The sequence below is a fragment of the Eretmochelys imbricata genome, chromosome 2, assembly GCF_965152235.1.
Source record: "Eretmochelys imbricata isolate rEreImb1 chromosome 2, rEreImb1.hap1, whole genome shotgun sequence".
NCBI lineage: Eukaryota > Metazoa > Chordata > Testudines > Cheloniidae > Eretmochelys > Eretmochelys imbricata.
In genome coordinates, this window is record NC_135573.1 from 137,981,660 (window position 1) to 137,995,453 (window position 13,794).

A 13,794-nucleotide genomic window follows, 5' to 3' on the forward strand; every position below is an offset into this window, starting at 1 on the left:
TGTCGCCCATAGAGAACTGCATTCTGGAACACACCCACACACTCACTCACTCACTCCCTCTCCCTCTCTCTAAGTGGCGTCCGGGGCCTCTGCGATACCCCTACTACTATGCCCCGGTGGAGAGTACAGACTATCACAGCCATATGTACACTGACTTGTGAGAGACACGATTGGCATTTGTGAAATGAAAATGACTTCATAAGCGATAAGAGTAAGGGGTAGGCTGGGTCTCCCAGAATCACTATTTGCATTTGAACATCCCAATGGTAATCCTCTGGTCTGGAAAGAAAGTCCCTGCTTGCAGCTTTCTGAACAGGCCTGTGATATTAAAGGTGCATGTGTCATGTACCTTCCCTGACCATCCCACATTGATGTCCATAAAACGTAGCCCTTTCTGTTGATGTACTCTGTGGCAAGGTGGTTGGGTGCTAAAATAGGGATGTGTGTGCCATCTATCACCCCCCCCACACACAGTTCAGGAACCCTATTGGTGCAAAACCATCCACTGTCCCGCTTGTTGCCCAAAATCACTCAGTCCTTCATAGCAGCGTGTGATTAATGGCTCTGCACACTTGCATCATAGCAGCCCCTATGGTGGATTTTCTAACTCCAAATTGATTCCCGACTGATCGGTAGCAATCTGGTGTTGCAAGCTTCTACACAGTGATGGTCACTTGCTTCTTCACTGCCAGTGCAGCTTTTACTTTGGTGTCGCTGCACTGGAGAGGGCTGGGGCAAGCTCCACACACACTTAGCAGTAGATGCAGAGATGCAGAGTAGGTAGAAATATTTGACACTTCATGCACTAATATCTAAGCTCAAAGATTTACTCAAGAAGGGACTGTAAAATGGCACTGAGGGTTCCCTGTTGCTTGGAGCTGCAATAGCTGAGTATGCTGTTAAGAGGAACAAATTATCCCATGCCTGAGTCGTTCCAGTGTAGGTGACCGGGATACAACATAAAACTAGCCCTGTGGATTTTTCAACTCAATTCCAGCAGAGAGGTAGGTGGCTTTGCTCCCACTGACAAGGGCAGGGCTTTGGCCCATGCACTTCTGGCCTGGGGTTGTTAAATAAATCTGCTTTTAAATGCCAGATGAAGTTGTATTGTTTGGGAAAGTAAAAAGGAGGTGGAAAAAACACGTGGGGGGGAGAATGACCATTCCCATGCTGACAGGGCAGCTGTTAGGGTTGAAGGGGACGGATTGGTTTGGCAGGTCTTGAGCATCTAAATGTTATGACTTGGGGCTAGGTGGTGATAAAGTTGCTCTTGAGACAATCTGTGGCACGCAGGTAGGTCATTGGTATTCAAAGCGAGAGCTGGCTGGCTGTAAAACGAGCGACAACGCAGGGCACATGCTCTTTAATTGCTGGAGCGAGCCGGCTGTGTGAATCGGAGCAGCTGCGCCCAGAGGCAGATGGTCCCGGGGGAGGAGGCCGTTGTTGGGGACCATGAGCGAGTGTCTAAGGATTCCTCCTCACCATGGAAACAGCAGCAGCAAACAGGGTCTGCGGGGCTGGCCTGAAAGCCGGCGGCGGAGAGCGCACCCGGCGCTGCCCCGCGCTCAGGGCCCCTGGGAGCTGGAGGGGGCGCAGGAGATGGAGAAGGGGGCTGCGGATCAACGTAGTGCGGTTGCCGCCGGCGGCGCTGCCACCCCCCCGGGCAGAGCGCAGCCCCAAGCCAAGCCGGGCTATCGCCACCCCAGACCCGCCCAGCCCATCGCGCCGGTGGAGAACATCAAAGAAATGCAGGTGAGGCGCGCGGTGCCTCTTCCGGTCCGAAGCGGGGCGGTGGGGGAGGGGTTCTGCTGCTCTCCCGGCCCCCCCACCCAGGGAGAGCAGCAGGCGGCGGCAGCAACGCGGAGCCTTTTGCCCGCCGGGCAACATGGGCCAGAGCGGTCACTGCGCTGCGGCCGGGGCCCGGCTATTGCTGGGCGGGGCGAGCGAAGGCGCGCGCGGCTGCTCGGAGCGTGCCGCGTTCTGGGGGTCGGGGGGGGGCGCAGGGTGCTCGGTGTCCTCGGGGGCGGGAAGCGAGAGAGACTCGATCCGGCCACCAGTCACGCGCGCCTCAGCGCGGGCTCGGGTTCCTCCCCGAGGGCCCAGGCGTGCCCCCAGGGGAGAGCAGATATCGACACACACACTAGCTAGCCCCATGCAACGCCACGGCAACCCGAGCAGTGCCCTCAAACAGGGGCTTTCAGCCTCTTCCGGGCAAAGGACTCGTCAATCGGGAATCTGCCTCCAACCCCTCCATGGGGATCATGGGCGATAAGAGAGTTGGGAGCCCTGACACTGGGTCATGATCCCAGGCTGACAGGCCTTTCAAAGGGAAACGGCTAGAATAAAATTCTGTAACTAAAGACTGGTATATTGACTGTAGAAGGCTATTTCCCCTGGGGGGAGAAGGGAAGAAGAGGCATTCAACCCAACCGGCCCTTCCAAGTATTGCCAGGCACCTGTAGGTGTCCCCTTGTCACGACTTTCTGCCTAACAGCTGTGCTATGGTCACACAGTTGCAATTCCCATCTTTTCATGTGCTGTAATATACACACACACCCTCTCCCTTTCCCTGTGCTAGGAGCAGTAGGGGCAGCTGTAGGAAGAAACCCTGTCTTCTTTGTCTGGAAGAAAGGGGGCAGTCTTAAGGGGAAGAGGAGCCCAGGGAAGCATAGATCTGCAAAGGGAGGTGGTGCAAAAGACTAAGGGATAGAGTACCTTAGCTGAACTCTCAAGAGCACAGCAGGAAACCACAGGGCAGCCATGGGGGAGGCAGCTTCATGCCATAGGAATAGATATAAAGAGTGGAATGGAAAAAACATGAAACTATTAAGTTCTGTAAATCAGTTACCAGTGTAATATTGGAGTGTGTAGTTTTGCTTATTGTATATCTGAGTACAGAAGAAATAGGATGGCTTCTTAGAAAAGGGGGTAGGGGTATGGCAACAGGAACAATTAGAATGAAAAACCTCACAGAAAAAAGTTAGGATTCTTCCCTTTGAATAGGGGGACATAAGAGGGAGACCTAATGGGTTGACAGTGGAAAGTATAAAGAAATAAAGGATGAATAAGAGCACTAATTTGGATAAAATTAGAACAAGGGGGCAGTGAACAAAACCAAAAGGCAACTAATTGGTAACTAAAAATACTACTTTACCCAATGCATTTGTCTGTGGAACTCATGACCACAATGTCATTGAGACAAAAAAAAAAAAAAAAAAGGGTGTAGCAGGGTATAAAAGAAAATCACCAAGTACCGAAGTCCTAAAAAGCTATTTAAAATTTTCTTATGGTAGGACATAACAAAACTTTATTTTAATCATTGCAGTGGTAGATATGCAACAGCCAACCCCGAATCCAAGTTTAACTGCCTATTGCAGGGTGGCTTCTTTCACTTTGCTTGCGAGATCTGATACTGTCAGTTCCTGTGTTGCTAGTTACTTTGGTTAGCAGATCTCACAAAATCTAACTTCGCATGCCTTGCCAAAAGAGGCTGTATTCCCTCTCCCCCAACATGAGCATAGCAACACCACATTTCTTTGGACCACAGGGTGGGGATTATCCCTAGATAGATGGCACTGTCCAGGAGTATCCTTAACTCACCCAATGCAAGGGAGGGTGGTCATCTGTGATTTGGCTTGATATCAATGGCACGAAGATAAATGAGAGCAGACAATTTTGGATCACTTTCTCTACTGCCTCTTGTTCATATGACTAGTTGTACTGTGATGAATTGTCAGTGAACTTCAGTTGTATACAAAGCCACTCTATAAAGGTCAGCTAGGTTCAGTAACTGCAGCTTGGTTTTAATCCCCAGAAGTTGAACCATTTAAAACAGGATAACTTCAGAGATCTTATTGTAATAACTCTTGAAGAAAGGGGTTCTTGAGAGCACCCTCAAGCGGAGGGGCAGATATTGAAGACAAGATATCCATATGGGTTTATCACAATCTGATAATCCAAAAGGCTGTCAACTCCTCCAGGGAGCTCTTAAAAAAAAAAAAAAAAAAAAATCAATTAGCCTCCAAATTTATGCTGATGTGGTCAGGTTTATGACTATTTGCTGCCATGGCAGTTGCTTGGCCCTTAGTTTTGTTGACATAAGCCTTGAAATCAGTTACTTATACAGACCTTTGCATGGTTAGACTTCAAGTGAGACTTTCAGGCTAAACTAATTCAATTAACTTTTCCTTTTGTCCAGGGCCCAACAGTATGTATAATCAGGAAGGCTGATGAATATCAAGATTTACAGCCTAAGGCTTTTAATGGATACTCACATGACTACCTTTCATCAAACAGCAAGGTGATGATAGTTCATAAGGCCAACTGCATCCAATGAGACCTCAGCAGTCCAAAAGTATTACTAATACATTGCTTTCTTAAGCATGACTAGATAAGGATTGGGGGATGCCAGAAAACAATTAAATACTGGTTGACCTAATGTTTGTCTACAGTCACAGATAAAAACAGATCTGTTTATGGAGTCCATCCTCTGCAAGTGCAGGTTCACTACAGGGTCTCTCCTATCTAAACTTTAAATCTGTCAAGTGATAGGGGCTTCCTTTTCTTAACTCGGAAAACTTCTCCACTGTCCAATATTCTCTGTAAGATTTGTCTAATATCTAGTCTAACCTGCCACAAACTGTTCTCACAGTTAGTCTGTGCAAACCCACTAACTTCAGTTGGTAGTTGGGGGCAGATGTCATTTTTTCCCTCTTTTTATCTCTTTACTTTCAGTTAAACTTGCCCTTTTAAGTTGTGGTGCTGTTCAAATGTTGGGGTATATTATCTTGCTTTTCCTTAGTCCTCCTGGTTGTGCAGCTGCGGGGTGAAGGAAAATGAGTCCTCTTTTGTCAGTATATTATACTATAACACTAATGGCTCACTGGTGCTAGAGATGAGAAATTACTGAAGGTAACAGGCAAAGCTGTTGAAGATACCAACTACACACAGTTCAGTGCCCAGGCCTACTGGTGGTTGAATATGTTTAAGAATTCACAGCCATCCTCAAATCAAGGCCTCAGTGGTAGCAGATCTAACCTGTGGGGGTGTGGAATTACTTTTATATAAGCATTGCAAAATAAATAGTTTCTAAAAACAGATTTATTAAAATAGATGTAATTACAATAGTTTTCAGGTGGGCCAAATTTTACTCATTAAAACTACAGAATGTAGTTGCCTTTCAGAACTGAAGGTCATGTATGCATTTAGGTCACTTTGTCTGGCAATGCATATTGCTGTTAAGTGCCAAATTGAACTTGATTATGATATCTGTGAATGTTTCAGTAGTGGTTCTTGAATCATTTGGTACATGAGAGACTTGCTGCTGTACCAAAATGACTATCCAGAGTCAACTAGCTACCAAAACATATCACTGTTGGTATTGTAGTAGTGTCCAGGGTTCCCAATCAGGACTACAGTCCTATGGTGAAAGGATTGTACTCATCCACAGAAAAAACACTCCCTACCCCAAAGAACTTGCAACATAAGCAGAAACACAGCCTCCAATTAGAACAGAGGAAATAAAAATCAAACACTGAAATCATTGACCAGGTAAGTGTTGAGAAGTGACAAGACTAAGATGCCTGGGCTTTGGGATTGAGTGAAATTTATATGATCTTGGCAACATTATTTTACTGTATTTCAGCAGAGAAGTTTTATAGAAAATCATTCCAAGTAGTTATGAATGTTAAAAAGAGCTTTATCAGTGAGCTAAATGAGTACTCATTTCTTTCAAAGCTTAGGTGTGATCTTGGGAATTAGATTACAAAAGTGATTAAAGGTAAAATGGTCAAAAGCAGAGGCCAGAGTAGGCGGGATATGTGCATTGATTTCTGCTAGAAAGCCCTTAAATGTTTTTTCCAACTACCTTTCTGTCTAGAAATCAACTTTTCACTTTCATATGATCTGCTTTGAAAGACAGCCATATGAATATTCCACTTTCACCACACTAGATAATACTGAATATATTTTGTAGTGTGTTATTTCTTAATCAGTTCAGTGAGAAGGTGGAGCCATGAACTGGAGATTTTGGTGCTTTAATTGTTTGTAGGCCTGCAAGTAGCTGCACTACAGTTGAGGAGACGGCAGCGTTGCTGTTCAAAGCCAGCTTTATAAACAGAACAATCCACTGGATAGACAATTGACACCTGTGTAGGGTCTAATGTGGTGGAGATTTGGGCTTCTGGTCTCTTAATACAGCCCCCCCAATAGACTGGGTTTTAACATTTGGTTCATGCTTCTTCGCACAGAGTTGAGGGAGACACTGTGGCTTTTAATCCACACACAATTTACATGACTTGATTGCCTTTAGGCCTAGGTTCAAGTACCGAGAACAGGCTACAAAACCTCCATAAGAAGGGTCACAACTGAGAATACCAAATTCAGGACAAACTGCTGAGAAATAGGGCAGATACACCTCCAAACTGGTGGTTATTCTTCCATACAATATACCAAACCAGCAACAAAAGTAAACTTCTGTCTCACCCCACTGGCTAACAAGAAGTCAGAACTGCAGCCTCTTTAGGTATTCAAGTCCTTGTTTCAACACCCAGACAGTAACCTTAATGATGAGTGGTTATTTAAAACCAATTTAATCAACCAAAGGGTTCTTCTGATCCCAAAGGACCAGCCACATATCCAGGTCCATATATAACTTAGCTCTTACCCAATAATCACCCTATTGCCAATCCTTTAGCATAAATAAACCTTTAGATATTAGATAAGAGGTGAGAGTTAAAATCGGTTAAAGGAATCAAATACCTACAACAACTGCAAAGTTTTTGGATCAGGCTTGAAGCAGTGATAACTTCTGGCGTGTTAAGCCTCTGGTTGCTTCCAAATGATTGGAATGTCCTTAGTCCCTTGGTTAGAATGCTCCCATTAGTATAAATTCATAATCCAGAGAGCAGAGCAGGAAAAAGGCAAAATGGAGATACTTCCAGAGCCTTTTTTAGCTTCTATCAGGTGGCGGGAAACACATTGTTCTAAGCAAAGCCCTTAGCATAGTTTATGAAAAAGTACAGGCACAAGATGGATTAGTACCAGATGATCTAGTCACATGTCCGTGCCTACTTGGATGAGTCATAGCAGTGGCCATTACCCATATTCTGGTTGGAACGTCCCCAGGAAAGTCCATTAGGTAGGGATAAGCTTCTTCCATGGCCCATTGTGTTTCTTGATGGGCCATCAACTAGAATACTCCATTCACAATGTGCTGGCTAGACTTATGTAAAACTGCCTTGTGGGTGTTATCACAGGAGCAAACATTTGAAATACAGGTATGTGGTCAATATTCATAACTTCAGATACTACAATGATACATGCATACAAACAGGATAATCCTATTCAGCAAACCATAATTTTTCCATTGACACCTTACATGATATACTTTGTACAAGCTTTGTTGCAATTGTATAATAGTGGTAGCAACAATGATATAGTCATATTTAAATCCATATAACATCACAAGCAGTTAACCAACTACTGGACTACTTTATTTCTGTTAGAGTTATAGAGAGTTGAGCTAGGTTGTTTATAGAGAGTTGTGAGCTAGGTTGCCATCCTTGCAATTAACACTGTATGTAGTTGATCCCTGCAAGATGTAGGAACTCAAAGGGAGAAAGTGGTATAAACCACAGTATTGGTCATAGTGGCAGTGCTATGTTAAGGGCTTGTCTACATTTAAAATGCTGCAGCGGCACAGGTGTGCCACTGCAGTGTAGACAATCTATGCCTAGAGGAGGGATTTTCCTGATGGTGTCGGTAATCCACTTTTGTGAGGTAGTAGCTAGATCAATGGAAGAATACTTCTGTCAACCAAGTGCTGTCTACATGGGGACTTCGGTTGGCTTAACTATTCCACTTAGGGGTGTGGCTGTGTCACACCCCTGAGCAATGTAGTTATGCTGACCTAATTTTCTAGTGTAGTCCAGGCCGAAGGATTGATACTCATCTTTCTGTGCAGTTTATGATCTGTTAGAATGTCAAAGAACAAGGGTGTATGTGGAACCTAGAACTGAATCTATCATAGGTGAAGTCACATGGAATACAGAGGGAAAGAGGTTGAGCATCCAAATAGCAGGGCAATAAAAAAAAAAAAAAATGCATTCTAGCTCTGAGCAGAAGGACTGCTGAGCTCAGCGGAACACGGAAGTAAAATCATGAAATAGCTGCTAAATGTAAGAAACTATTGTACACCGGTTACATCTAGAAGAACAGTAGAGTTTCCCTGGGATACTCAGGATAGCAGTACATGGTGAGCAATATGTATTATGGGCAACAGGCTACATTAAAGGGGGAAGGAGGAACATCCAGTATCTTGTATGCTAACCAAGAAAAGAGCCCACAGCTGGTGAAAAGTATCTTCTGGCCCCTTGTGTTGCATCTTTTCTCTAGAAGTTGCTAGTATTGGCTAAACACTAATCTGAGTGTCTATGTAGAAATGGGACCCAAAATACCTAAGCTGGTTGGAATTTAAACCTGTAGCTGCAGTGGAAGTGTGTGGATACTTTTACAATTTGTATTACAAATTAAGAGCACCTTATTTTAATAAGGGTCTTTATGAAGTCTTTAGCTGAAATAACTAGATGTTAATTAAAACAAATTCAGATATGTAAAGGCTTACTTATCTTTGCTAATTAGTACAGGTAAGGAATTGTGCCTTACTTACCAAAGGGTCCTGCATAAACCCTAGACAGTTGTAGTGTAGAAAATGTTAATGTAGGCTTATTAAAAATAAGTAGAAACATGACTACAGAACTTCCAAAATTAATTTCATTTGATGTATGTGAATAAGATAGGTAAGTCACACTTTGCACTAAATGTGAATGCTTAAGATACAGTTAATGAGGCAATTTTAACGCCCAATATCTGCCCCATTTTTGGGTGTGTAGGTCATTCTGGTTGCCCCAGCACCTATGACCATAGAGTAAAATGTTTTGTTTTATTATTTAATTGGAGTCTGTTAATGTAAAGTTAGCATTTAAAAGCCCACTTGATGTAAAATGGGTTTATGTAATTGATTTTCACACAAACAGAATGGAAAGTGTAGAAAAGTAAATTTATAGCTAGTATATGTTTCTAACTATCGTGTTTCACAGGATATCTAATAGAATTATGCAGTTACACAGTTTTTCAACTTGTCAAATTTTCAACTTGATATACTACATAGATGCGTTAGGGTGGGTGGGGGTAACAGTTATAAAATAGACAAACATGAATACAGAGAAGGAAAGGGCAGGTCTGTTTTTCTCTCTGAAATAAGAAGCAAGACAAACTAGTAGATCATCTTGACTATATGTAATAGTGAAGTAAAGGAAATTCCAATTAAAAAGCTTTGCTTAAGTCAAGTCACTGGAACCCTTTTAGTCACTTCTACAACATCTCAAATACCAGACCAAACTTAGAAACCTGTCTGTAGGTCTAATAGCCAACATGGACCAGCAATACGTGGTCAGGAACAAGTACCTCTTATACAACCCTTATTTTAATTGCCACTGGTACTCAGGATGATTTTGAAAGTGACCCACTTGGACATGCTGTTCAGAGCATTGGCATCTTCTTTCCCTGTGATGTATTGTATGTTTGCAGTGTTGTAGCCTGGTCGGTCCGAGGATATTAGAGAGACAAGGTGGGTGAGGTAATATCTTTTATTGGACAAACTTCTGTTGGTGAGAAAAACGTTTTTGACTGATTGAGAGCTCTTCAGCTCTGGGCAAGGTACCCTGTGTCACAGCTAAATGCCAGGGGGAACAAATAGCCAGGGGTGAAAGTAAGTTAGAGGACTTACTGGTACACCGGAGTCCTGAGCAGGGGGCGTGGCCTCAACCAGAGGAGGCGTGGCCTTAACCAGAAGAGGCGGGACCTTAAATCCCCGGGCTTCTTAAATCTTGATTTAAAGGGCCAGGGCTCCAGCTGCGGTAGTGGCGGCTGGGAGCCCGGGGCCCTTTAAATCACCCCTGAGCTACCAACTGCAGAGGAGCCCCGGGCCTTTAAATCACCGAGGAGCTCTGGGGGCTCCCGGCTGCCACCACTACCTCTGGGCCCTGGCAGAGCTTTAAAGGGCCTGGGACTCCACTGTGGTAGCGGCTGCCGGAGCCCCGAACCCTTTAAATCCCTGCCTGAGCCCTGCTCCCTGAGCCCTGGGGTAGCGGTGGACGGGCTCCCTTGGGGATTTAAAGGGCCCTGGGGCTCCAGCTGCCGCTACCCGCCCCGGCCCTTTAAATCCACTCTGGAGCCCCACCGCCGCTACCCTAGGGCTTTGGCAGCAGGGCTCCGGCGGGGATTTAAAGTCCCCGGGTGATAGCGGCGGCTGGAGCGCTGGGGCCCTTTAAATCCCCTCTGGGGCCCTTTAAATCCCCGCCTGAGCCCCACCGCTGCTACCCCAGGGCTCAGGCAGCAGGGCTCAGGTGGGGATTTAAAGGGCTCCGGGGCGGTAGTGGGGGCTGGAGCTCCGGGGCCCTTTAAATCTCAGCCAGAGCCCCGCCACTGCTACCCTAGGGCTTTGGCACCAGGGCTTAGGTGGGGATTTAAAGGGCCCTGGAGCTCCAGCCCCCGCTACCGCCCCAGCCCTTTAAATCCCCGCCTGAGCCCTGGTGCCCGAGTCCTGGGGTAGCGGCGGCGGGGATTTAAAGGGCCGGGGCAGCAGCAGTGGCTGGAGCTCCGGGGCCCTTTAAATCCCCACTGCAGCCCCGCCACTGCTACCCCAGAGCTTTAAATTGCTATCTGGGAAAGCTGGTCCTGGTACGGCGCACCGGCTCTTACCGGTATGCCATACTGGGGTGTATTGGCTTACTTTCACCTCTGAGTTTAGGATAAGTAGTTAGTATGCATTCTAAAGGACGTTTCAAGGTGAAGTGACTCATTAACACCCCACACCAGCATCAGCTTTCTGGACACCATGATCAGCTTCAGCAATGGAACCCTACAGATAGACTGTAGGTAAGAAACCCACAAATCACACACTTATCAGAGATCTGGTAACTGCCCCAAGAAATCTTATCTATAGCCAGGCTCACCGATGCCACAGAACATGCTCTGACGACAAAGTCCAGGACAGACACCTTGACACACTTAAAACCACCTTCACCAAACAAGGACACTCCACCAGAGAAATGGATTGCATTATGGAATGGGCCATCCAAATATCCCGAGAGCACATGCATACAGGATGTAATCTGATCTATAGATTATGTATTAATTAGATTGATTACTTAAGCAGTCCCAGTTATCACTGAGGTTTGACAGGTTCTTGTGCCAAGATCAGGCCCAGTATTATTAAAATTACTATATAGTGGGGAATCCTGATGTATAGAGTTCCGATACTCGCACTCTAGGAACCTTTCTATATTTACAATAGTTTATTAATACATTTAGCAAAGTCACAAGCACTCTAACACAATAAGGTAGACAGAGAATACAGAATGTACATCTGCACATCCAGATACTCCTACCATCCCTTGCAGAACAACCTGAAGTGTTAGCCATTCTCTTTCTCATCACTATTACCTTCCTCATCATCACCAGTAGCCATGATCCTGGCACCTCCAAAGGGCTATATCTCTCTTCTCCCACACAGAGGCTGGGATACAACTTTTATAATATGTTATGCTGATGCCATTATGTCTAATGCATATTCAGTAGGAGTTTCTCTCATCTTCCTTATTTGTATTTCCTCACCCTATGAACATTGGGATGTCCTTCTTCTCTAGAATAGTACGTTTATGATCTCAACTTATATATACACGTCAATTTGTCACCATAGCACTCTTGTGGTTGGACACCTGCAGATGTTTTATCCAAAAGCTGGTGTTAGCTCATGTTCCTGTGGTTAGTTGGTGGTGTTGTGGACAAAATTCCCCCTTACACACTATTTCCAGGCCTCCAAAACTTAGGGAAGTTTATCTGTGCCAAAGTTCATAGGCCTCAAGCTTTATGGTAACGGCTGAAGCAAATGTCTTACAGAATACAGGCATGTAAATTCCTTGCATTACCGCTGAAAAATGCTAAAGCTAGCTATATGGAAGACAAGGGAAAAACCCCTCTGACTTTGTACCTCTAGTTGTCACCTACCACCCCACCTATAAAGGTATATTTTCAAACAACTACAGCCCATACTTGATGGGGACCCCCACTTCTGGCTTTCAGACTCCACAACCTCATCAGAAGCAATCTCCCCACAGACCAGGATCCATCAACTCAGAGCAGCACCAGACCCTGCCAGAAAAGATGTAAAACATGCAGACCTATCTCCACTGCTACAAGGATCAACACCCCCCACATCAGACTTTAAAATCCATGAATCCTACACATGCCTATCACAATATATGGTGTACCTCACCTAGTACATTAAGAACCCCAACTACAGTTGTGGTTGAAACCAGAAAATCACCACTCTTGAATGAGTGCACACAGAAAATTAAGACAAAACCCACTGTCACCCATGGGCAAACACTTTTCAAAAAATGATCTGACCATATCTGACCTCTGTCCTCATCTTCAAAGAAACCTGCACAACACTCCCCCCCCCCCAAAAAAAAAAAAAAAGCAAAGCCTGGGAGCTTGAATTCATAACTTTGCTATACACTAAAGCTCATAGTCTTAATAAAGACACTGGATTTATGGAGTGATAGGGGACATACTTCCTGAGTGCCTCTTATTAGCTGTGTGTGGTGCTGCAATCTTTCTTGGTTCTGGCACCCCTGTAGGTTGTTGCCCTCCCTGGGCAGGTCTTCAGTGGCTCAGCCTTCTGGCTCACTCACACCATGAAAATTATGAATGAACCCCTTCCAAGGTAACAAAAGTTCAACACACAGTTTGTCCTTACTAGAGTCTTCAGCCCTGTCTCTGGGCCCTCTAAATCTAGCCCCTTTCTCAGGCCTTTAAGAAAGAGTCCAACTGCAACCATTGGCCTACTTTTCCCAGGGCCTTCAGCCCTGGTTCCTTTAAGTCCTGCCCTTCACTTGAGCTTCCCAATAGAGCCTTGTCCCCTTCTCTGGGCTTAAGCCACTTCACTACTCCAGGTCCCAGCCCAAGGACCCTATGCACAGCAGCCACATACTGCTTCTTTCAGTTTGCTGCTGCAGTTCCCTAGGCCTTTTCCTCCACTGTGACTGGGGAGCCACTCTGAGGTTACTCAACTAGAGCAAACCCCAAAGAATGGGGCAGACAATCCCCAAAGCTGGTGGTTATTCTAATACTTAGATCCACCAAGCTGCAACAGAACAGCTACAATACCTTACTGGTTACATAGAAGCCAAAATACAGTTCCCTTAAAGTAACCCATCCTTGTGTTTTCCACCCAGAAAGTTCTACCAATTCTAAAGAATTGGGCACATGACCTCCCAGGTTAATGAATATTTCAAATCCTGCCCAAATACATGGTTACAGCCAATTCTTATGAACTAAACCAGGGGTGAAAGAAACTTCAAGGACTTACTGGTATGCCGGAGTCCTGAGTGGGGGCGTGGCCTCAACCGGAAGAAGCGTGGCCCCAATCAGAAGAGGTGGGGCGTTTAAATCAAGATTTAAAGGCCCCGTGGCTCTGGTTTTGGCTGGGAGCTCAAGGGCCTTTAAATGACCCTGGAGCTACCAGCTGCAGAGGTGGCTGGGAGCTCAGGGTGGATTAAAGGCCCTGGGGCTCCGGCCAACGCTACCACAGGCTTAGGGCCCTTTACATCACTGCTGGAGCTCCAGCAGCGGGGCTCGGCCTTTTAAATCGCTGCCGGAGCCCTGCTGCCAGAGCCCCAGGGTAGCGGCGGCAGGGCTCCAGCGGTGATTTAAAGGGCCAGGGGCTCC

General features: G+C 45.6%; 1 protein-coding gene across 1 annotated transcript in view; it reads left to right on the forward strand.

Annotated features, from left to right (window-relative positions):
* The first annotated feature begins 1,452 nt into the window (after positions 1 to 1,452).
* Positions 1,453 to 13,794, forward strand: part of DNAH5 (dynein axonemal heavy chain 5) — a 308,983-nt gene continuing 296,641 nt past the window's right edge. Inside the window, exon 1 of the mRNA XM_077809166.1 lies at positions 1,453 to 1,752. Coding sequence (XP_077665292.1) covers positions 1,453 to 1,752 — 300 coding nt within the window. The remainder of the gene's footprint in view (positions 1,753 to 13,794) is intronic.